Raw genomic sequence first — 24,945 nt, 5'->3', positions numbered from 1 at the left:
TGAATTCTAGCCCTGAGTTCTGTGCATTTCTGCTGCAAGCTTGATAAGCAAAGGGACTGCTCAAGATCTTCTGCCAACATCACTAATGCCTAAAGTAGTGTATAAAGTTGCAGTCTTTGTATTCTTTGCTCTTTATAGGGGCCTCTTCCTGCATTCCTGGCAAACCCCAAATTGCCATTTTAGTCAGTTGGGACTGTGAGTGTACAAAGTATGCAAGTTCAGCTCACCAGTTACAGCTGTGCAAATGGCAGCTCACTTGAGAATGAATTAATTTTCAGGAAGCTTCTTTAAAATGTTGTGTCAAAAAGCCACTGCCAAACAACTGTTGCAATGTCTTTAACAATTGATACCCTACCATATTTGCTGTGTAACGTACCCAAGCTGAAAGCTGTTTATTGTATATTGGACTTGTCTTGTTTGAATTAGACTTTTGACTGAAGTTGTCTGTCATACATCATCAAAACTGGCCACTATTTCTGGAAACGCATGTTTGGGTCATGGTCATCACTAGGGCTGTTGATTAATCGAAGTTAACTCATGTGATTAACTAAAAAAAATTAATTGTGATTAAAAAAATTAATTGCACTGTTAAGCAATAGAATACCACTTTAAATTTATTAAATATTTTTTAATGTTTTTCGTCTTTTTCAAATATATTGATTTCAGTTAGAACACAGAATACAAAGTGTACAGTGCTCACTTTATATTATTTTTGATTACAAATATTTGCTTTATAAAAATGATAAAAGAAATAGTATATTTCAGTTCACCTCATGCAAGTACTGTAGTGCAATTTCTTTTTCATGAAAGTGCAACTTACAAATGTAGGGGTTTTTTTGCTACATAACTGCACTCAAACAAAACAATGTAAAACCTTAGAGCCTACAAGTCCATTCAGTCCTACTTCTTGTTCAGCCAGTCACTAAGGGCTTGTCTATACTTACCGCGCTGGTTCGGCGGCAGGCAATCGAACTTCTGGGTTCGATTTATCGCGTCTAGTCTGGACGCGATAAATCGAACTCGGAAGTGCTCCCCGTCGACTCCGGTAATCCTGCTCGCCGCGAGGAGTACGCGGAGTCGACGGGGGAGCCTGCCTGCCGGGTCTGGACGGGGGTAAGTTCGAACTAAGGTACGTCGACTTCAGCTACGTTATTCACGTAGCTGAAGTTGCGTACCTTAGTTCGATTTGGGGGTTTAGTGTAGACCAAGCCTAAGAGAAACAAGTTTTTTTTTTACATTTACGAGAGAGAATGCTGCCCACTTCTTATTTACAATGTCACCTGAAAGTGAGAACAGGCATTTGCATGGCACTGTTTTAGGTAGCGTTGCAAGATATTTACGTGCCAGATGCACTAAAGATTCATATGCTTCTTCATGCTTTGTCCATCGTTCCAGAGAGCATGCTTCCATGCTGATGGCGCTCGTTAAAAAAAAATAGTGTGTTAATTAAATTAGTGACTGAACTCCTTGGGGGAGAACTGTATATCTCCTGCTCTGTTTTACCCTCATTCTGCCATATATTTCATGTTATAGCAGTCTCGAATGATGACCCAGCACATGTTGTTCGTTTTAAGAACACTTTCACTGAAAATTTGACAAAATGCAAAGAAGATACTAATGTGAAATTTCTAAAGGTAACTACAGCACTTGACCCAAAATTTTAGAATCTGGAGTGTCTTCCAAAATCTGAGAGGGATGAGGCATGGCGCATATTTTCAGAAGTCTTAAAAGAGCAACACTGTAATGCGGAAACTACAGAATCCAAATCACCAAAAAAGAAAATCAACCTTCTGTTGGTGGCATCTGACTCAGATGATAAAAATGAACATGTGTCGGTCGCACTGGATCGTTACCGAGTCGAACCCATCATCAGCGTGGACGCATATCCTCTGGAATAGTGGTTGAAGCATGAAGGGACATATGAATCTTTAGCGCAACTGGCATGTAAATATCTTGCGATGCCGGCTACAATAGTGCCATGCAAACGCCTGTTCTCACTTTCAAGTGACATTGTAAACAAAAAGTAGGCAGCATTATTTTCTGCAAATGTAAACAAACTTGTTTGAGTGAGTGGCTGAACAAGGACTTGTAGGCTCTAAAGTCCTTATAGTATTTGTAGTAGGTGAATTAAAAAATACAATTTCTTTTGTTATTTTTGTTAATTCTTTTGTTTTTTTACAGTGCAAATATATGTAATCACAAATAAATATTTTGTATTCTGTGTTGTAATTTAAATCAATATATTTGAAAATGTAGACGACATCCAACATATTTAAATAAATGATATTCTATTGTTTAACAGTGTGATTAATCATGTAATTAATTTTTTTAATTGCATGATTAATTTTTTTGACAGCCTTAGTAATCACCCCTCACTCCCTGAGCCAGTGGGTACTGGGCAGATTGTGGAAGTAATGGTCTCATTTCTCTTTGTGTGGGTAAAATGGGAGAGAAAGGAGAGTTGCACAGCAGTGACTCCTCTGGCTAAACATAAACATTACCGGTGCGCTTTGAAGAAAGTCTCCTCTGGCTCTTACTTGTTGGAAAGCTGGCAGCTGACTTCGGGCTAGACTTTTATAAGAGAAACAAGTGACTGTCCCACCCCAGCTGTGCACTTTACAGCACCTATAGAGAGAAACTGGTTTTAGATGCAACTCAGTGTGCATGTGTGGGAGATGAGGTGTAACAAAACAGTGATATGGAGGAATGAGCTATAGCTATAAGCACAAGCACTTAGTCGTAAGCATGTGTACAATATAATGATTCAAATGAATTTTTAGGTTACTAAATAATAGTAGTCTATGTGTTTTAATAATACTGCAAACTGCTTGGCTGATCTATCTAAAATGTTTGACTAGTTGCTTCAACTTCTCTGAGTTTAACTACCATTCATTTTAACTTATGATTAGGATTGATTCCAAATTGATTCACATTTTTGAATCTAGGAACTTTCATAAAAGCAGGAAATGATCAAATACTTCAATATAACCACTAACAGCAGTGTTTTTTTTTTTTTTTAAACTGGCATGTAGAAATTGTCCATTGTATCTTAGATCTCTTGTTAGTATATCAGCATTTGCCTTATCCACTGCTCTTTGCCTTCATTGATTATGAACTGTTGAATCATGAGTTCTGAACAAAATTGGGGAGTGTCATATATTCTCTTTAATGGCATTAATCAAATAGGATTGTTCATGTGCCAGTCTTGCTTTCTCAACCGTTCTTTTGCTTATATTCAGTAAATAGGATATTCAATCTAATTCCAGTGGGGCGGACAATATTTTTCATTCCAAAGTACACAAAGCCCACTTTTTTAAGATAGGTACTTCTTGAATGTGTGTCTATACATAAAAGGCTTTATTAACTTTTGCAAAAAGAAGAACAGGAGTACTTGTGGCACCTTAGAGACTAACAAATTTATTAAAGGTGCCACAAGTACTCCTGTTCTTCTTTTTGCGGATACAGACTAACACGGCTGTTACTCTGAAACCTGTCATTAACTTCTGCCTGGCTCACTATTGTGTTTCCATATTGAAGTGGGAAGTAGCTTTTGATGGTAGGCCATTGAACAGTTGTGGAAACCTTTGTGAGGCTTCTTGAAGGAAAATCCAATTTCTAGCTCCTTTTCGGTTGGGGAGAGGAGAAATTTCTCATTAGAGGATGAAAGAGAGCTTCTCCTGGGAGGGTATTAACATTTGAAACATAATGGGTAATTGTTGGTACATTTGTACCCTAGTCACAAGCAAAAAGTGGCTTCGGTACACAACTTGTTGATATCTTCACTTCAGCTAAGACAATGCTGAGAAACTGTCAGTATTATAGTATCTCCTGAAAGTCTTTGCCTTACAATTCAATGCAGGGCATGTCAGAAAACGCTTATCTGTTTAATTTGTGCAGGGGACAAGATGTGATTGTGGAAACTTCTTTTGAAACCTCTCCAAAATCTTCAGCTCTCCAGTGGCTTACTCCAGAACAGACTTCGGGGAAGAAACATCCATTTCTCTTCAGCCAATGTCAGGTTAGAAGGACTCTCTGAAATTAGATGTTGTCTATGTCCTTCATACTTTAAAAAAGGGCAACAGAGGGGAAAGCATAAATTGTAGGTTTATTTAGTATAGGCTCTAAGGAACTGTATAGCTCTGTCATGTTTGTTCCTAGATGACATTTGTTATCTAAAGGGTAGTAAGTGAAAGTACAGCAGTCCACAATTTTTAATTATTGACAAAGGCCAAGGGTAAAACACTATTAGTGCTGAGGCTATAAAACTTAATAATGGCAAACTTACTGTAATATCTCCAAACTGCTTTCATAATTCAATTCTTGCAATCGGTACATCATGGCAGTTAACTTTTTTTCTGTAGCGTGATGTCTTCTAGGAAAACTAGCATAGACCATCAAAAAGTAGGAAGTATGGATTCCTATTACAATTAAACAAGCTATCCCTAAAGAGTGTAAACAGTGGAAGAAGTGTGCTTTAAAATATTGGGATGGGGAGGAGTCAAACCCTCTTATACAAGGAGCTATAGTCCAGAGGAACAGATTTAACTGAAAGCTAGAATGGTAGAACCACATACATTTACAGCAGGATGATGATATCAAAATACACATCTGAGAACCATCCTGCAGAACTTGTGGCAGAATTTGGCCATTGGATAATAAAACTAAAATAGCACAAAACCGTTCACCCCAAAACGGTTTATAACGCTTGTATTATTTTGGCTTTGAACCATATTTTAATTTTTTTAAACATCTCAAACTAGCTCTTAGGTGGCACTGAGCAGTCTCTCTCTCTCTCTCTCTCTCTCTGTCTCAGGTGCTTGGGTGAATGGTTCTTATTCACATGGTCAGGGTCTAACTGATTGTCATATGTGTTGTTGGGAAGGAGTTTTCCCCTGGGTCAGATTGGCAATGACCTTGGAATTTTTTCACCTTCCTCTGCAGCATGTGGGTATGGTCATTTATCAGGATTATCTGGATAGATCTCACTTAATCATTTCCCTTGCCATTGTGGGGGCATTGGTGCACCCCGATTACTTATATACTCTGCCTGTTGCATGAAATCATCTAGTCTCCTGTGTGCTGTAATACTTTGGTCTAATTTTGGTTGTTGGGTTCACTGTGCGGGGCATGGTAGTGCTGCAGGTCAGATTAGATGATCTGGTGGTCCCTTCTGGCCTTAAATTATAAGACTGAGAAATTGTGCTTCCCTTCTTTCTCACTGAGAGTTTTTCTGTAATGCTGAAGATGCATTAATAGCACACGTGTAGTTCAAAACATACTAATTTCCCAGTATATACTCCCATATCACTTGATGCTTCTGCAGTTGCAGTGAAAGTTGCCCTATACCTAAAAACACTTGCTAGACAGATTTCCTTTTCTGTATGGGAAAGCAGCAGAACTGGCCCTTGAGGAAGAAACTGGGCTGTGAGGACTTTGACAGCAGGCTGAAATACGTTACAATTTTGCTAGCAATATTACATTGCCCTTCTGTTTGGCTCCTACTCTTCTGACACTGTACACCATATGTTTGTGTAATGTATTGCAAAAGCTGCATATAAGAAATATCCGTAATTTGTCTTTTTCCAGGCTATCCACTGCAGAGCCATCCTTCCTTGCCAGGACACACCTTCTGTGAAACTAACCTACTATGCAGAGGTAGATGAACACAAATCATGCATATCTGAATGAAGAGCACAACTAGAATGGGGAAGCCTCTTCTAGCTGGCAGGCTTTTCTTTGAACAAGACTGCTTGCAAGGAATTTATTGGAGCATTCAGATTTCACTGCCACATAGCAACTTGCTAATGTAAATTTTCACTCTACCCTGCAATTAAAATAGCCAGTCAATTAAAAGCTTTACACTTTTATCACCTGATGGGCAGCCTCTAGTAAGGGATGTGGAAATAGCGTGAGAATTCAATCTGTAGGTATATTGGCAGGCAGAGATTTCTTTGAGAGATTTCACATACAAACTGCAGAATATGGTCCATTATGAAACCACCAAATGGGAATTTGCCTTACTATAACTCAGAACTGCCTGTCTCCCTGGTTGCATTTCTCTAACTTGTAAGGGGAAAAGATGTCCCTCCTGAGGCACAAGCAGCACTGTGCTGAACCCCCCCCATATGAAAAGTAGACCATGTTGTTCAGATCAGTGGGGTCCCTGGTTAATGTGCAGAGTGATCTGTTGAGGCTACAGTGGGAGAACAGGTTTTCAAAGACCACAGATCAGCAGTCATTTTACCTGAAGTTGGGTTGGGAGGGGGGGAAGAGGAGGATGCTTCCATTCCGTGACCCAGTTCTGGGTCGTGACCCACGATTTGAAAACCACTGCCATAGGAGACTGAGAAATTAATAGAGCTGGCCTACTGAGAAAGATGGAGCAGAATTGTACTCTGGGAAAGACATTGGGGGAGATTCTGAAAGGTTACTGAATAAAGGTGGCCATGCCGGCTTCCTGATGATCTTTTTCTAAGCAGTAGTTTTACCCGCTTAGTCTGGCATTTGTACACAAAGCATTCCATTTTGAATATTAGTTTACTTTCTAGATAAACTTCCCTTTGGTTTTCTATAAGAGTCTCTTGATTTAGGTAGACAGCTGAACAATATGGGAAGTATTTAATCAGTATAAACTGCCTCAATGACTTGTCAAACTCTCAAAAAGAAATGAAGAGGTAGTAAGGGCTTTTTAAAATAAACACAATTATGAAGTCTTCATAGCCTTACAAATCCTGTGGAATAAGGAAGGTTTGTTGGTTTGGCCTATGGTACAGACTGATTGCTGAGTAATAATTCTAAATTAAAAATGGAAATGTTTCAAAATATGGGAATGTTTAAAGCTATAGAGTCAACTTAAAGTCACATTGTGAAAAATCTATTTACAAGTAATCCCTAATATTACCATACCTGAAATGTTGAAATAATAATATTTTCGTCTGTTGATTTCAACTTGTTTATTTGTGCATTTGACAGCACTGTGTACAGTTTTGCAATCTTCCCCTGTATATTCAGTCATTTCCCTTTATTCATGTATATTTTTATTTTCACACAGGAACAGGAGGGAGATTATTCAAATCAGGAAAATCTGATTGTAATACCACAAAAATTGGCATGGAGGAGATATTTGAATCTACTCTTAACTCATCTTATGGAGGGGTTAAATTTTCAGTTAACTATCCCTTACATAATTCATTAATTCTTTTTTTTTTTTTTAAAAAGCCAACATCAGAACAAATGATCTTGGTGTGCTGGTGGTGGTGGTGTCCTCCCCCCCCCCCCCCCCCTGCCCATTTTCTCCTTTTTGAGGTAGTAAAAGCTGGGAGTGCATTGAGACAATGAGTTGGGAATCTAAAAAGGGGAAAGAAACATGCATCATCTAAAGCAACCCTTCTGGCTGATAAAACATTGCCTGTTTTAGAGGGAGGGCAAACAGTCTATTTCTACTTGACGTGAGATTCTAGTTGTGGCAGAGATGAGAGGGAGAGAGAGGTTAAATGTAAAATATTAGCATAACCTAAATGTAGTGGGGGCTACTTGCTGTAGCAGCTCCCAGCATGTGGTATAATGTTTGAGGGCAGCCAATGACTGATACGACCTCCATTGTGCTGACTTAGACTCCCTCATAATTGGATATTTCCTCTCTCATTATTTAGGTATCTGTTCCTAAAGAACTGGTGGCTCTCATGAGTGCCAATCGTGATGGAGAGATGCCTGACCCAGAAGACAGCAATAGGAAGATATATCGTTTCAGTCAAAAGGTAAGACCCATTGTCTTTTAAACAAAAACTAGGAAACCAGGCACAGATTTGTATTAATTTAAAGTATTGTGTGCATGAAACCTACGCAAGCACAGATTTGTGTGTACTGTAATTTGTAATATTTAGGCTCGTGGAAACTTTACTGCACACATGAACAAGATGAGATTTGTTTTATTTTTTAAAAAAGCAACAAATTCCATAAAACAAATTGTAGTCTGGTGTGTTTTGGTCATTGGCCCTAAGCAGTAGGCTTTCCAAACTTACCAAAAATTTTTCCATAGCACTTACTTGTCCTCGGCCAGGAGGGTAATTGGTGCAATGAGGAACAGCCTTTCTAAAAAAAGTTCATGTTCTATTATCCACTGAGATCTGAAACTTTAAACCATTGGTGACTTACCAACTTGTAGTTTGAAGACCTGTTAGAACATAAATAAATGGATTTGAGCATCTGTTCTTGAGTCTTTTGCAGTGAACATGTAAAATACATCCCCCAAAATCATGTGGTGATAGGATCCTTTCAATAGGTAACCATGTGATCACAAATTGTTTTTATTTAATGACAATTATAACTAGTTTGATAATAAATGAAGGACATAATCACAACACCATGGGAGTTTTTCCACAAGAAGAGGAACAAGAATTACAGCAGTTCATTTTGATCCCAAATACAGAAATTAAATTTGTTTCTGTGTTTGTCTTTTATATTCTTAAATCCCCTTCCTGCCTATGTGTTGTTTTATAAAGCCAGCGGGTAGACTAATCTCTCTAGTGTTGCTCAATGTACAAGATACCATACACGGAACAAAACACATCTCTGAGGCTCCCTGGTGTATCTGGTATATAACTTTAAAATGCTATGTTGCCATGAAACAGTGGCACTTAAAAATGAATTGTTACAGCAGTGAAGTATCCTAGCATGTCACTAACATGAATTAATGCAAATGTGCAATCAGACTTTGCACGAAATTATAGATTTTGTATTTTTCAATATTGAATAGCGTGTATTCAGTTTCAGAGACAGTGCTCTTAGGTACGAATGTGGAAGAGGCAGGGGGTTTAGGCTTGAAAAACTGAGGGAAAGTGTTTGCATCCTTTTGGAGTGGTTAGTTTGGGAAGGAGGAGCATCCTGGGGAAGACCTACAGGAAGAGAGGGGAGGCTGGAAGGATTGTTTCATTTTGGAAACTGGAAGGAGACTGTTGACCCTTCCTATGAGGATAAGAGCCCCATGGTATGGTTGGGAATTTGTGCCAGTGTGTTTTGCAGTCCTTGTTGTTGGTTTTTTTTTTGGTATTCTGTTTCAGCAACAGTCCCATCTTCTCAGCTACTGCAGTGTAGTTTTCAAAGTGACAACACTGCCATACCCTGAACTGTGAAAGCCTGAGCTTTTATATACTCCTGGGGGAATTCTGTGCCAAAAAAATTAAAAATTCTGCACATAATATTTTAAAATTCTGCAAAATTCTGTATATTTTGTCAAATTGGCACAATACAATCATTCCAGTTTCAATTTTGGTTATTTATTTCAAAATACTTGTCAGCAAATTTATCTGTAACAATACAGACAACAAAATAGATTCAGGAAATGCTGACCCCTACCCTCTCCCATTCAGTCAGTCACATCTGTCCCTGTCCCCGTGTGTCCCTTCACCCTCCGTCCCCCAGGCATCCCTGCACCTTCCCTCAGCCACCCCTCACACCATCCCAACGTGTCCCTGCACCCCCATGTGGCACTGGCTCAATGCTGTCACCCCACTAGCTCCTGTGCCCCTACCCCAGTCTGTTCCCCCCAGATCCTGTGTCTGTCTCACTCCCGGACAGGGTGCTGTGAGAAAGCAGCCTCTCCCTCTCTGCACCTGGCCCTGAGCCAGCTGCCCACTCTCCTAGCACCACAGCAGCCCCTGGTGGGTGAAGGGTGTAATTGTAGTGCTTCTCTGGCAGAATTTATTTTCTGAGGAGGAAAAAAAAATCTGCAGATGACATGTATGCACGGTGGTGCAGAATTTTCCCTGGGAGTAATGTGCAAGAGATTGGTCGTGAGGGTTTGGATTCCTCAGTTGCCTGTGGTAGTGACCAAAGGAGGGGAGTCAAGGCAGGAAGAAACGGTGTTTGGTGTAAACTGGGATTGAGATGCTTAATTGCAATACTATTGCTTTCAACACCCCAATACCAACTGATACAAGCACACTCCCTGAAGATAATATAGGACACACTGACCCCTCCTAAAGATAAGGTCAGGATGACAGGGTGATGGATAGAAATGTTTTGATCAAACCAACATGTACAAGATAAAGGGTGGTAACTAACCACATCAGAGGGGCAATACATAACTTGTTTGTATCAGTTTATAAAAGAGAGGGTGTCTTTGGCCAGCCAGAGAGGGACTGGAAAGTCCCACCATTCATTGCGCTGAGTCCACTGCAACAGGCATACCTGTGCTAGTGTAACTGTAGACTTTGATCTGGGGATCTAGGACCGTGGTTTGTTGCCAATAAACTTGGCTGAGTGCCTTTGCTGTGGAACCGAGTCTGTGGTCTTTTTGGGCAGTTCGATCAAGGTCTGCTGGACCAGCTATCTGCACAGAGCTGGCACAGCACACAGAAAGAATACACACACGTGCAATTGACAACACACCCTTGATCTACTTCTTTGGTCTGTGATTGAAGATTAAGTAGTCTACAAGTCGGTCTGTCATGAACCAATCATTCTCTTTTGAGTTTGGGGCACAATTGTCTCTTGTTCCAACAGGATCCCTTGATGGCCCACAGAAGGCCAGGGGGAAAGATGTGACATTTTTGTAACATACATCAAAGGTGCCCAGGGTGGCTTTTGTATACTATGAATAGAAATATTTTGCAGTATAAACCAGAAGTGGGGTCTACAGTCCTGGAGCCTTTGAGAGTGAGTCACTGAAGATATGTGTGAAAGTGATAGATAGCTCTGAGGCTTGAACTGATAGCTATCACTTAATGAGGACTGCTTATTACTACCACTGGCTGATAAATCTGTTACCCCACGTCAGGCAGAAGAAAAACAGAGTCGGAGGCTAATGCAAGGCAGAAGGTTATGAAGAAAAAGAATATACAGTACAACTATGATTATATAACTTTTCCCTTTGATTAACTCAGTGGGTGATAGTTCTGATATTACAACTAGGATTTTAAATAGATGATTTTAATATCTTCCATTAGGTTCCAATACCCTGCTACTTGATTGCGTTCGTGGTTGGGGCTTTGGAAAGCAAGTAAGTGTGTATGGTAGACATTGGCTAAACTTTATCAGTTACAGAAAGTTTGAGAGTCTTGACATTCCTTGGACTCCTGATCCTAATTTGAAAAAACCTCTTGGTCAGTGGAAGGGTGTTAGGATGCTCCTTCATATAACATTCAAGTATGTACTCCCCCAACCCAGAACACTGCTGAGTGTGTTAGCTATTCTTTAAGTCTTCATTTATTATTCTCACCTCTAGGAGTATCTAGCCACAACTCAAGAGAGAATGCTCCTGAACTCACTCTCTCACTGTAAAGGAAAGAAATGGAATAGAATCCAGCCACTGAGTCTTTGTTCCTCTCTTCCCAGCCTTCTAGTCCTAAGAATAATCTAGAAACTATTCACTCACTAGATGAGCCTTTGTCCCCTCCGTAAGTCATAATGTACTAGCTTCAACCCGATCACTCATTTGCACACGGTATGTTTTAATCTGGCCCAGAATGTTGTTGGTGGTGGTGCTGTATTAACACCGTACAGTATTTTATAAAGCATGAACTTCAGTTTATCCCCCATCTAGATAGTCAATGCAAAAAACATAATTTCCTGTGATTTGATTTTATTTGATTTTTTTTTTTTTAAGTGCACTTGCATCTCTTTCCTACCTGTCCTTCTGTGGAGGACTAGAACATTAAGTCTATACGCAACGAGGTGTGTCTAAAATTAAATTAAATTAGTCATTCCTTCTCTCCTCTCTCCAATCCCCATTCAAACATATACAGTAGCAGTGAAATGAGGTTGGTGGGGGTTTCTCCAGAACCTCTCCTCAGTAATATGGGCTACTGTGAGTATATTAAACTCATCCTCCACTATGCACTGGCTTCCCATATAACATCAATTCAAGTTCAGTGTCTAACTGAAATCTGTACTTCTACAGACAGATTGGCCCCAGGACGCTGGTGTGGGCTGAGAAGGAGCTGGTGGATATATCTGCATATGAATTTGCGGAGGTTAGTTACAAAGAGTTTGCTCGCTATTCACTCACTTTACATAGTATTAAGAATAAACAGCCAATACTACAATTGTTCTTATTTTAATTTTTTCCCCTCTCCTCACTTCCACCAAAGAAGGTGTTCTGTTTTTCTAAAGGAACATCAAATAACTGCTGATCTTGCCACACAAGTGACAAGGCACAATCTTGCCATTGGTCTGCATGTGGAACTTTTCAAGCTGTCGAGAAATTTGTGTGTGGAGCATTAGGATCATACTTATAGCCTGTATTTACTAATTCTAATTACAAATCTCATTAAAAATCAATGTGAACTTTTTGTTTCAGACTGAAGCCATGTTGAAAACAGCAGAAGATCTGGCAGGGCCTTATGTGTGGGGGCAGTATGACTTGCTAGTCTTGCCTCCCTCTTTTCCTTATGGTGGTATGGAGAACCCCTGCCTTACTTTTGTGACGCCTACTTTATTGGTAAGTGTGAAATTTATGCGCTTTATTCTTCAGCTTTTCATCAGAACCCATTCCAAAATCCATCTAGGTGTGCATAGAACTCTGGATTTATATTCCTTAAAGAACGATAAAATGATCCTTAGACTACCAGAGCCATAGAACTTACATGAAATAGATGTGTGTAGTGCATGAATTTTGAGTTTAACTTGAACCAACAAGGTAATTTGGTTTGTTTGTCTATTCTAGGCAGGTGACAGATCACTGTCAAATGTAAGTATAAACTTTATTCAGGTCTTCAAACCAAATACTCTGTAACTTTAAGTTAAATCTTAAATCGTTCCTGGCAGAGAAGATATGAGATATATTTCTAAATCTTAAGTCTTCATTTAGACATCCTATATATTTTCTGTTAACTAGTTACAAAATGGAAAAATACATAGCAGGTCAGTTTAATACCAAGCTGTATTGCAAAAATTTCAGGTGCAGGGAAATCTTCTTGTCCCTATCATGTTTGCAGAACAATATCGTCTTTATAGGAGGAATCTCCTGCTTCCCATTTAACTATATTGACAAATGAAATGACCCTCTAAAACAGTGTTTCTCAAATGCGGCCACCAGGGGCTTTTCTTGTGCCGATAGTCTCCTGGAGGTAGAGGGGTGTGTGTGTGTGTCCAAAATAGCGGCCGCACCCCTTTCCTGTTGCTCCTGGGTGCACTGCCTTGTTGGTTGCTGGGGCCGCCAGCAGAGATTGGGCCCTGCTCCCTTCTGGAGACACCTGGGGCACAATGCTGGAGGAGCAGGCAGCTGGTGAGTTTCCCACTTTCCCAGGGGTGGTGGGGCTCAAGCTTTGGCCTTCAGACCTGGAGTGGTGGGGGCGGCAGGTTCTGGCAATGGGGCTTTGTGCTCTGGCCATGGAGCTTCAGGCTCTAGCCCCTCACCCCCGACCGCCCTTGCACTGTCTCCCCCAGCCTCCCATCCAGGGCTTAATTTGTCCCCAGGCTTGGCAGAGCTGAGTAAGTCTGCTGTGAAATGTGATACTTGTATGTTTAATATCACGTTTCACAACAGACTTAATAGCTAAGAATAAATAAATTACAATGATTTGGATGTGCATATTTATTTGTTTTTCCTAAAACTAATTAAGTATGTTCAGAAAAAATGTGAGAGCGGCCACCAGCAAGAGTTGGTGGCTGCACTCTGAAGCCACCAAAAAATATGTCCTGAGAACCCCTGCATAAAATCTACAGCTCAGCCATTTAAAGCCTTTGAAAGTTCACAGCCATAACAACACTACATCTTATCAGAAATCTACATTACTATTCTACTGAACTCACAGCCACTGTTCTCAGTTGGGCTTCCTTCTGGGCCGTACTAACATGTATGCTTCTATTGATTCAATTTAATCAGATATGAGGCAGCAAAGTTGAAAGCTTCTGTCTCTGACCCAATTTAAGAACTGAGGGCTACAGATAATTAATCACAAGAATGTTAAAGGGGAGCAGTTTTTAGTTCTAAATAAATCCCACATATTTGAGTTAGGAATAGCCAAGCCGCTGGTAAAGCCATGTTAAAAAGTGTAACTAAATTGATTCTGGAGAAAAAGGTGGGATTCTTCAGGGCCCTATGCTAATGGTATTTATTGGTCACCTGTTTCTCTGGTATCTAGCCACTAAAACTGTTTGCAATAAGTTGTGCATAATTTTTTAATTGGAAATTGTACTTCAGTGCTTGTCCTAGTTATATTTTAATGTTTGTCTGGAGAGAGGAGTCTGATTAGCATTTCATCTAATTATTAAATCTTTCCAGTAGAAGAATACAGTCCCTTAAATGAACATAATATTGTAATGCCTTCCAACAGCAGTTCTGAAATGTTCAATGTGGATCACATTTTTAGTATCTCGTATGCTTCCCCATTCTATTCATGATCTCATGAATCATATCTCCTCCCATTTGTAATGAAATAACATCCCTGAACTACAGCATTTGCTTACCTAGAAAAGTAATATCAGGAAAGTACTAAACACCTTAAATAATCTTTCTTTTAATGTGATTTAGCCGTTGGAAACCAGAAGAACTGGCACTATGTGACCAACCAGATCAGCGCGGCTAACCAGTGAAGGCTCTGTTGTCCATAGACCACAATTTGAAAATTACTTTTTCACAGGGTGTGTGGTGTGGGATATTGTAGCACCAGAGTGAATCTGATATCCAGAGATGAGACTTACAATATATGGCAATTCGCTTTGAATATATAATAGTTAACCCATTGTGATTCCTGCTGCTGCCCCTCTTCCTTTCCGCCCCCTCTCCACCTCTTGGGATTTGACAGTATATTCTCTCGGGTAATCTAATGAAATCTACTTCTGACATGGGATGGGTTATTTTTTTTGCTTGTTTTAGGTTATTGCTCATGAAATCTCTCATAGCTGGACAGGAAACTTGGTGACAAACAAAACATGGGAGCATTTTTGGTAGGTGTAATACTGAGTGCATTACAAAAAATTGGCTCTTATCTACCATATACAAGTTCTGAGGAAATGTTTTGCCATCTCACATAAATTAATGTTCTTGATAATTCTCTAGGCTAAATGAGGGACACACGGTTTACTTGGAACGTAGAATTGGTGGACGGCTGTTTGGTGAACAGTTCAGGCACTTCCAAGCTTTGGGAGGTTGGAGAGAATTGCAAAATACGGTAAACTAGTTTTGGTAGAAGTTTGTGTGTTTATGTTTAAACATAAATCTTAAAAATTAAGTTGTAACGTTTCCCTGAAATACGCAACAGAAAACGATAATAATAATGCTCCTGAAAATCTTTGCGTTCATAGTTGAGTACCAGTGTTCTCTCAGGTTTGTTTATGAACCAACAAGTGATATTGTTCAATATAAACATGACACTGCTAGATTACAGATGATGGGAACATTTTCAAAAAGACCTTAAGTCTCAGGGATCTTTTAAAGATCGCAGGATCTTCTGAAAGGCTGAATTTCATCCCGAACTACTACTGAATATTGCAACAGCTAGTGAATAACAGTGAACCCTTAATGTACAGGACATACTGCAACAGTGTATACTTTTAAAACCCTTTAAAGCAATTAGCGTACCAGTGAGCAGCTAAAAGTTGCCTTTTTGTGATAGCCATAGCCAAGGCCACCCTTCTCAAACTTCAGATGTTCCAGTGTGTGATACAAGCAATTGAAATGTCTGAGAGAGAACTGAAATACACAACAAAGCCCAGGTGTTCCACACTGTACCAAACTGAGTGTTGAAGGTCAGGAATCCTGATACTCGGTTTCTGTCTCTAGAAGGAGAATTTAAATGGTCGTGGTAATTGCTTTTTTCAAAGACTTTGTCTCTGGCTTAACTTCTTAAAAATTGTCTCTTTTCCCCCTTCCTCCAGAGCCTCCCAAAAGAAATGTCTCACCCCTTTAGGATTAATAGTGTTGTTGTTCATCCTGTCAGTAGCAACTTCTGGTTTTTTGAAGGACTAAATAAACTATCTATGATTTCAGTATGGGGAAAGAGGCTGTTGCCATGGGAACAAACAAAACATGGGAGCATGATCAGAAGGCCAGCATAGCTATGTTACTATCTCACCCCCAACTAACACAGCTGTGCAGGCAAAATCTTTCATGTGGATGCAGATAGTTTAGCATATGATGTTTGGGGGGGTGGTTTAGCTGTACTGGCAAAAGGACTCTTTTTTAACTGGTATAAGCTGAGTTTTCACTAGGGGACTTTGCCAGTATAGCTATACCAGCAAAGCCTTCGTAGTATAGACCAGCCCTAAGATGAAATAGATGGCTGATAGTCTGTTCTAATTTGGGAACTTCAGCAAGGGGGATGAGCTAGAGCAGGGGTAGGCAAACTATGTCCCACGGGCTGGATCTGGCCCCTCGGGGCTTTGGATCTGGCCCGCGGGATTGCCCCCGTAGCGCCACGGGCCCTGCGCCGCTTTCAGCAGTGGCCGGCCCAACGTCCCTGCGGCCCCCAGGCCCTTGCCTTCAGACACTGCCCCCCCACAGCTCCCATTGGCCAGGAACAGGCAACCACAGCCAATGGGAGCTTCGGGGGAGGTACCTGGAGGCGTGGCAAGGGCAGCGCATGCTGAGCCCTCCAAACCCCCCCCCCCCCCTCCCAAGGGGCCGCAGCGCTTCCTGGAGCGGCGCAGGGTCGGGGACAGGGCAGGCATGCAGGGAGCCTGCCCCGCAACTCCCTTCCCTAAGCCCCCTGCCTGCATCGTGCACCCCTCCTGCACCCCAACTCCCTGCCCTGAGCCCCCTCATGCACTCTGTACCCCTCCTGCACCCCAAACCTCTTCCCTGAGCCCCCTCATACACCCTGCACCCCTCCTCTGCCCCAGTCCCTTGCCCTGAGCCCCTTCCTGCACACTGCACACCCCGCACTCCCGCCCGCACCCAACCCCCTGTCCCAGCCCTGCATACAAATTTCTCACCCAGATGTGGCCCTCAGCCCAAAAAGTTTGCCCACCCCTGAGCTAGAGCCATGTGCACCAAAGCATGGTAATCTTGGTCTTGGATGGACGATAACTGTATAAGATGGCTGCAAATGAGTGCAAATTGTGGAGCCTTTCTGGGTGAGTGTGTATAATATTGTTACAGATAAATACGCTTGGAGACACAAGTCCTTTCACTCACCTGATCCCTAAGCTGAATGAAGTAGACCCTGATGTTGCATATTCTCCTATTCCATATGAGAAAGGCTTTGCTTTGCTTTTCTACCTTGAACAGCTTCTTGGAGGACCAGGTGAGCATTAATAGTTCTATTTTAAATAGGATTTTTATTTTGCTTTCAAACATTGGCTTTCCTTAATTGATACACTTTTTTAACTTAGATGTCTTCATTGGCTTCTTGAAGGCTTATATTCAGCAGTTTGCCTATAAGAGTGCTGTGACTGAAGATTGGAAGAAGTTCTTGTATTCCTACTTCAAGGATAAGGTTGGATGGTGCTTCAGGCTAATTGAGGTCCTACAATTGTGTGAAACTGGCATAATGTATTCTACTTGTGGCATAGCTCAGGAAGCTGAAGATACTCCATATGGTCAGAGTAAAATAGGTTGATAAATAAAATATTACTCCCTCTCTTAAAGATGTTTGGCTTCCATACATCTTCTCCCTCATTCCTATATAGAAAATATGTAAAGATGTAGCATAAAATCTTACAAACATGGGTTTGGGTTACAGTGCATTTGTTCAAAATACAGTTATTCAAAAGTAAACTACATAGGAATCAGCACTTTAGATCAAGCTGTTCTTACAAACCAAAACAAAATATTTAAACTAACTTTCAAATTGCAAACTCTTTAGAGCAGTGGTCCCCAGCGCGGTGCCTGCGGGCGCCAGGGCGCCCGCTGAGGCATTTATGTGCACCCACCTAGTGCCCAGCAGGAGAGAGAGAGAAGCCGGGGCCCCTCGCCTGACTGGGACGGAGAACTCAGGCTTTGGATGCGGTGTTCTCTGTCCCCGGCAGGTGCGGGGCCCGCGTAGTGCCCAGCAGGGGAGAGAAGCTGCGGCCCTGCGTCTGACAAGGACCCTCCAGGGCTGCGGGCGCCGGTGTTCTCTGTCCTCGCGGCTTCTCTCCGGCTTCTCTCGTCTCTCTGGATTTATATATTATGTAATATTAAATATGATGTTTTTTGTATTATTTAATGTACAAATGCAAAATAAGCCTTGAAAAATTGTTGGCGCCCGCCACACTCTTCTGAAAACATGAATGTGCTACTGGCCACAAAAAGGTTGGGGACCACTGCTTCAGAGAAAAAACATGTAGATGGTAAACTGAACAAAGATCTGTGTTGTTTGTAGGTGGATGTTCTCAACAAAGTTGACTGGAATGCATGGATGCACACCCCTGGCATGCCACCAGTAAAACCAACGTAATTGTGCTTTCTTCTCTTGTCTTTCTCACCTAATTGATGTTTGGGAAGAACACAAAACTTTTAACTATTTGAAAAACTGGTACTAGAGCTGGTCAGAAAACTACAAAACCTTATTTTCTGAAAATTTTTGGAAGTCGGGGCGGGGGGAATATGAATTCTGATAATTTTCCAAAGAAAGAAATGTTGGGGGAAGGCATGTCTTTTTTGTTTGGAAAATTGCCACGGAAAATGGAAAAATTTTAAAGTGTAATAAGTGAAATTTCCCCAGTGGAAATCTCTGCAAGAAACATCCCTTCCTCCTCCTTCGCGCTGTCCAACCAGCTGGAGAGTGTACGACTTCTGAATATGTTTACATTCTGAGGTTGATTACAAGATATTGCTCCATCTGCGGTTAGTAGTGTATGGGGCTATCAATGAGCAATAGCAATATTCACAACAGAAGTCACAAATACCGTGAAGAGTGTGCATATCTGTGTTGACTCATTGTAGTAGATTTTCCACATATTGCATTACAATATGAGGTGCACGCCTACGTTATAAATAGACGTCACAGAATTTTAATTTTATTTTTTATAACTTCAACAGATATTGATTTTTGGTTTTAGATTTTTATTTTTAAATTTTCACAGTTGTGGAAAATTGAGTTTTAAGCATTTTTTTTTTCCAATTTTTATTGGTTTATATTTTCACAGTTGTGGGAAATTATGGAAGGAATCAGACAATTATTTAGTGACACTTTGAGATTCAAAAAGTTAAAGCCTTATAAACTGTTAAATGCAAATTGTCAACATCACATGTCAAAATAAAATATTCTTAAATCAACAAATCATACCATACTATTCATTTGCTAGTCCATTTGTAACAAGCCTCATTCAAAAATCTGAATCACCCAGTTTTAACTCTAATAAGTTCTCAAACACCATTTTGCTTACGTTGCCTATCTGTAAGTTTCAGTTGTTATTGATGGAAATTATTTCCATTGGTTTGTTTGTGTATGGTGAAATCTGTTTACCGACACTTACTGATAAAAAGCTAATCCTACCAAGCCCAATTATAGGTTAACTTGCCACTTTTACACTGCCTGTGCTACAATGCCCGTCAAATGCACTTGGAGTTATTCACATTTCAAAAATGTAATCCTTTGTTTTTCATCTTTATTAGATACGACATGACACTATCAAATGCTTGTGTTGCCTTGAGCCAAAGATGGACCAAAGTGAGTTGTTAAAGAATTTTGCAGACATCTTAATGATTTTTTTAACTATGACAAACTAGTTGTTAGTTCTATATAATAAGGGAAAGGCTCACATCATCCTCACTGGCCAGAGAAAGTAGTGTCTGGTGAGGGAAATGCTGCCATGAATTTTTGCATTATTTAATAGGCTAAACTTTCAAAAAGAGTCTGTAGAGGTGCTGCAACTTCTTGAAATGAGAAAATGCATTGTACCTGTAAACTAAGTACTTACACAGCTAACTATCTAGTACATGCAGATAATGTGCAAATTGAGAATCCCATTGTGCATATTTTATCCTATGCCTTAGGACTGCAATTTCAAAACTTGTTTTGAAAGGCACAGATGTGGAAGTAAGTTTCCGTTACTGATTATATGTTCATACTAACACTGCCCCTCCTTTATAAAGCAGGCAGTATGTACTCCTCGGTAAAATTAAGCAACGCCAATTACAACAAATCATTGATCATTCGTAGTAACTTGCTTTTAGCTTTGCCAGGGAGTGTAGCATCCTTATTTTTGCCAACTTTGTGTGTTTTGGCCCTACTGCGCATTTGCTTCAACCTAATTCTCCTCTTGCCAAAGATTCTTTTTATGAAAAAGTACACAATTGTTGCAATTATTGTACTCAACTTTTGATATTTTTTAATAAGAATCTCTTAAACTTACTTTTCACTTTATTTCATTATCTTTAATAGGCAGTTAAATGGTGTAAACAAAAAACCACTCAACAACCCCCACAGCTTTCTCATTTTTGGATTCTTTTTTGTTTTCTGTAACCTCATAACTTAAACCCTAAAAGCAGTATTTTTACATGAAGTAGCTTGAAATTAAATGCAGGTGTCCATAAACAAAAGCAGACAGATGATGTCTTTGCTGAAAAAGCCAATTACAAATTGTTTGTTGTGTTTATTTGCTTGTTTAGGCCAAAGAAAGTGATTTGTGCTCATTCAGCTCAGCAGATCTAAAGGATTTGTCATCCCATCAGTTGACTGAGTTCCTGGCACTGTTGCTACTGGAGGTAAGTGCAGGCTAGGAGTAGTTTGACATAAGAATGCAAGCAAAGGCACAAATCTATTTTGTAAAACCAGGGAGTTCATACGTTGCCCAACAATTCTGAAGATCCTTATTCATCCTACTTAAATCATTTGCTGTTCTTTGGGACAGCCAGTAAGAGGTCTCCAAAACCCATTCTTCCTTGATTATTCACTTGATGAGTAACATCAGGAGACTTTCAGTCAAGGAGGCATAAACAAAATTTGAGACGTGATTTTGTTTATTTTAATTTAGCATTTATGTATTGTGTGACACAGCTTTGAATACAATTGTAACCAGTTTGGAGTGCTTAAGTGATACTGGGTCTGTACTAAAGTTTCACAGATTAGGCTATGTCTATACTACGGACCTTGGTCTCCTGTGTAGCCGCTCTATATTTTAAACCACCCCCGAGTGAGCGGGGAGAGCGTCTCCCACTGACATAGCACTGTCCACACCAGCGCTTTTGTCAGTGAAACTTATGTTGGTCAGGGGTGTCGTTATTTTTCACACTCTCTCACACACACACACACCCCCGACAGACAAAAGTTTAGGCAATTAAAAGTGCTAGTGTAGACAAAGCCTTAGTAACTACCATATTATCCCTTGCCCCTTCCTTAGTTAGGTGGAGTGGAGCAAAGGGAAAGAATATGCAAGCATTTACCAGTAGCCATTTTTTGTTAAATATTCTCTCCCTTGTAGTGAAAGTCTTCTTTCTAGGTCTCGCCTCCTCTCAGAGAACATCAGTTGAAATATACCTCTTACTCATTCTTCTAATTTTGCAACTTTTTTTAGGCACCACTTCCAGTGTCACATGTAAAGCGAATGCAGGAAGTTTATAACTTCAATGCTGTAAACAATTCTGAAATAAGATTCAGGTTAGTAATAGTATGGAAATTGCTTCATGAAAAGTGTTTGATAAGGGAAAATACTACCTGATACACAATCTGAGAAGTTCCATTCTACAAAAATGTAATAGGACACACATGAATAATAATGACTTCTAGTAAATGTAATTTTTACATGTGCAGTGTTCCTACATACTAATTAATGATGAAATGGGAAAATGTATTCCCGTCTGAGCATCCGAAATTAGCGATAACACCTAGGTCATCTAGTCTATTCCCCTGGCAGTGTGATTATTCCCTGTAGTAAAAGTCCTAATGCTTTGTCCACTTAACTTTAGATGTGCCTTTCCCCACAAGGTTCATGCTCTCTTTAAAGTAAACAATTATTAAAACTTAAATGGAAATTTAGGAAAACTATCAGAGGAAAATATTCCTTTCCTCCCATTAATTCTAGTTTATGCCTATCACCGTAAATTCCTTTGTATCTTGTATTTATACACCTTTAAAACATGTCTGTACTCCAGATTATGTTGTTGGAACTCTAAAAGCATATTTATTATTGGGATTGCCCAGTTTGCCATTGTAATAAACTTGCCACAAAGTGTTTTAATGGTTAGGGATTTTGTCTTGTCTCAGTGTACAGTAATCCTTTGCTATTTACCATTGACAAAACCTGTATTGCTTAAGTTGCGAATGTAGTTCCCAATTCACATAAAGATATTGAGTTCTATTACTTTTGCTTTATTTTTATATTTATAACAAAATAGATGAGCTTGTGGAAATAGACACTTACTGCTATGTAATGACTTCCCCCAAATATACAGCACCCTAATCAACAGGGCCCTGATCGGTGCCTTTGGGCATTATCGTAATACAAATAAATACATCATTAGAAGAGAAATAATTGCAAAAGTCAGTGTGGGGAAACCCAGAGATCCAGTTGTGCTTCATTATGAACTTAAAGTACTTAGTATCTGAATGTCCTGTTGCATGTATGGTGGCATGACCCCTTCATTCTTAAGATGGAGTTAGGGAACACCATGTTGGATATTAGTAGTGGAAGATCACAAATTTTGAAAACTGCTACAAACAAAAATTGGCAGCCAACTTGGAGGAGAAATTCATTTTTAACTACATTTTTCAGATGGTTACGCCTCTGCATCCAAGCCAAGTGGGAAGAAGCCATTCCTCTGGCTCTAAAAATGGCTACAGAACAAGGCAGGATGAAGTTTACTCGTCCCTTGTTTAGGTAAGACTCACCTGCAGAACTTACAAATGAACATTTTTTTTCTTTTAATTTTTTTTTTATTGTGGACACTCCTATATAACACAGGCCATAGGACTCCTTTGAATTAATTCCTCTTTGAACTAGAGCAGACTTCTTAGAAAAATAATCAAATCTGTATCCTTCTAAAGGAAGTGAGTAAACTATAAGTGAGAGAACTATAAAACTTCTAGAGCACTTTGAACATGAATATTTCTATATTTGCAGGATAAATTGAAGTTCTTATATTGTACCAATTTTTTTAACATAAAAACCTAGCAAACATAGAGTGCAGAGTGGAAAGCCATTATATAAAGGATAATCTTAATATAAAATATTCAATGTAAGAATAAAACTTTCAGGTGAAAATCCATATTTAGACTAGTTTCTTATTTGTACTTATCTTGTGGAATATTTTGCAGGGACCTCTACAACTTCGAGAAGTCTTGTGATCAAGCTGTCAGCTCATTCATGCAGCACAGAGCGCGCATGCACCCAGTGGCTGCAATGCTGGTGGCCAAAGACTTGAAAGTGGGTCAAGGACAGACTGCTTAATTTCTTTAAAAAGCTATGGCAAATTACTAAAACGGAACTGTAACTCTGCACATTATGCTAACATGCATGTTTGATTATCTATCTGACTTTGTTTTCTGCTACTGTGGCAATAATCTGGCTTAAATAGATCTTCAAGATGAAGTTTAAAAACTTCAGTCTTGTACATCGAATGAAATATTAGAAAACTGATAAATCTTTGGGAGATGAATGAATAGCTTTAATACAAACAAATTATACTTAAAGGAAAAGATGACTTTTCTGAGCTACATTTGTGTTTGTCAGTCGTGTGGGCTTTTTAACAAATTTTGGATGAAATCAAATGTTTTTTTTCATACACGCTTTCACACAGCAACACACAGCTGAAGTCCTGAATCTTTAAATATTTGGAAAAAAAATCTTTTTAATAAAACAGCCAACTTGTCTTGTACAATCAACCACTATAGAAAGTAACAATAAAAATGTCATAATAAATAGCTTTTCCTTGCTGACTTCAAATATTCTGATTTCTAGAATAAACCTGGAAGAAAAATTGAATGCACTTGGAACTTAAAAATCATGTTGTATAAACCTGTGTTTTTACTTGTGTGCCCTAAATTACTTTAGTATCCAAACAATTTTGTTTCTCTTTCCACCCCTGATTTTTTGATGGTTTTGTTAACATGAGTTAGAGTATGACATGAGTTACAGTACATACAACAGTTACATATAGTAACAGCTGGAGCTGATTGTCAAAATTCAGTTTTTTGACAAAAAAGTTAGTCACAATATTTCAAGCTGAAATTTCAGCACTAAACTTTCAGGCTTTGTGGCAGCTTCATAGCTGGCTTAAAAAAATATTTTTGAAACACTTCAAAATGCTGAAAGAACAATTTAAATAAAAAAATTAATTGTCCTGTGTTCTGTTGGCTCACTGTATTTTATGTAAACAGTCCTGATATGGGCCTTTAATCAGTTAGGGATTTAAGCACATGAGTAGCCCCATTGATTTTACCTGGCTGGCTCAGGGGGTGTCTGATAGCAGCCTTCAACTACTGGAAGAGGGGTTCCAAAGAGGATGGAGCTCGGCTGTTCTCAGTGGTGACAGATGACAGAACAAGGAGTAATGGTCTCAAGTTGCAGTGGATGAAGTCTAGGGGCACTCTGCTTGATACCGGCTTCCAACTAGCCATCGAGCCGTTGATCACTACCCGATGAGCCTGATCATCTAGCCAGATTTCTAGCCACCTTATAATCCATTCATCCAATCCATACGTCTTTAACTTCCTGCCAAGAATACTGTGGGAGACCGTATCAAAAATTTTCTGAAGTCAAGGTATATCACATCCACCACTTTCCCATGTCCACAGAGCCAGTTATCTCATCATAGAAGGCAATTTGGTTGGTCAGGCATGACTTGCCCTTGGTGAATACATGTTGACTGTTCCTGATCATCAATTCAAGTCCTAGTTAGAAACTTTTGAATTAATTTCATAGAAGGCACTCAAACTGAAAGCGCTTCCTTGGGAGGGAGCTGCACTAAATCATTATAGTTTTCTGTGGATAAAGCCTTACTGAGCCACTCTTTCCAATGCTTCAGAGTAGCAGCCGTGTTAGTCTGTATCCGCAAAATGAACAGGAGTATTTGTGGCACCTTAGAGACTAACAAATTTATTAGAGCATAAGCTTTCGTGGACTACAGCCCACTTCTTCAGG

General features: G+C 39.7%; 1 protein-coding gene across 1 annotated transcript in view; it reads left to right on the top strand.

Moving 5' to 3' along the window:
* LTA4H (leukotriene A4 hydrolase) overlaps window positions 1-23,741 on the top strand; it is a 29,275-nt gene extending 5,534 nt beyond the window's left edge. The window contains exons 3-19 of the mRNA XM_034773188.1: window positions 3,898-4,018; window positions 5,587-5,655; window positions 7,653-7,757; window positions 10,947-10,999; window positions 11,900-11,972; window positions 12,299-12,439; window positions 12,665-12,688; window positions 14,819-14,889; window positions 15,002-15,113; window positions 17,042-17,186; window positions 17,275-17,378; window positions 18,246-18,316; window positions 19,481-19,535; window positions 20,477-20,572; window positions 21,382-21,464; window positions 22,579-22,683; window positions 23,121-23,741. Of these exons, the coding sequence (XP_034629079.1) occupies window positions 3,898-4,018; window positions 5,587-5,655; window positions 7,653-7,757; window positions 10,947-10,999; window positions 11,900-11,972; window positions 12,299-12,439; window positions 12,665-12,688; window positions 14,819-14,889; window positions 15,002-15,113; window positions 17,042-17,186; window positions 17,275-17,378; window positions 18,246-18,316; window positions 19,481-19,535; window positions 20,477-20,572; window positions 21,382-21,464; window positions 22,579-22,683; window positions 23,121-23,253 (1,561 nt within the window). The 3' untranslated portion in view covers window positions 23,254-23,741. The remainder of the gene's footprint in view (window positions 1-3,897; window positions 4,019-5,586; window positions 5,656-7,652; window positions 7,758-10,946; window positions 11,000-11,899; window positions 11,973-12,298; window positions 12,440-12,664; window positions 12,689-14,818; window positions 14,890-15,001; window positions 15,114-17,041; window positions 17,187-17,274; window positions 17,379-18,245; window positions 18,317-19,480; window positions 19,536-20,476; window positions 20,573-21,381; window positions 21,465-22,578; window positions 22,684-23,120) is intronic.
* Window positions 23,742-24,945: the final 1,204 nt, after the last annotated feature.

The sequence above is a fragment of the Trachemys scripta genome, chromosome 1, assembly GCF_013100865.1.
Source record: "Trachemys scripta elegans isolate TJP31775 chromosome 1, CAS_Tse_1.0, whole genome shotgun sequence".
NCBI lineage: Eukaryota > Metazoa > Chordata > Testudines > Emydidae > Trachemys > Trachemys scripta.
This window is presented reverse-complemented; position numbering and strand designations above follow the sequence as displayed.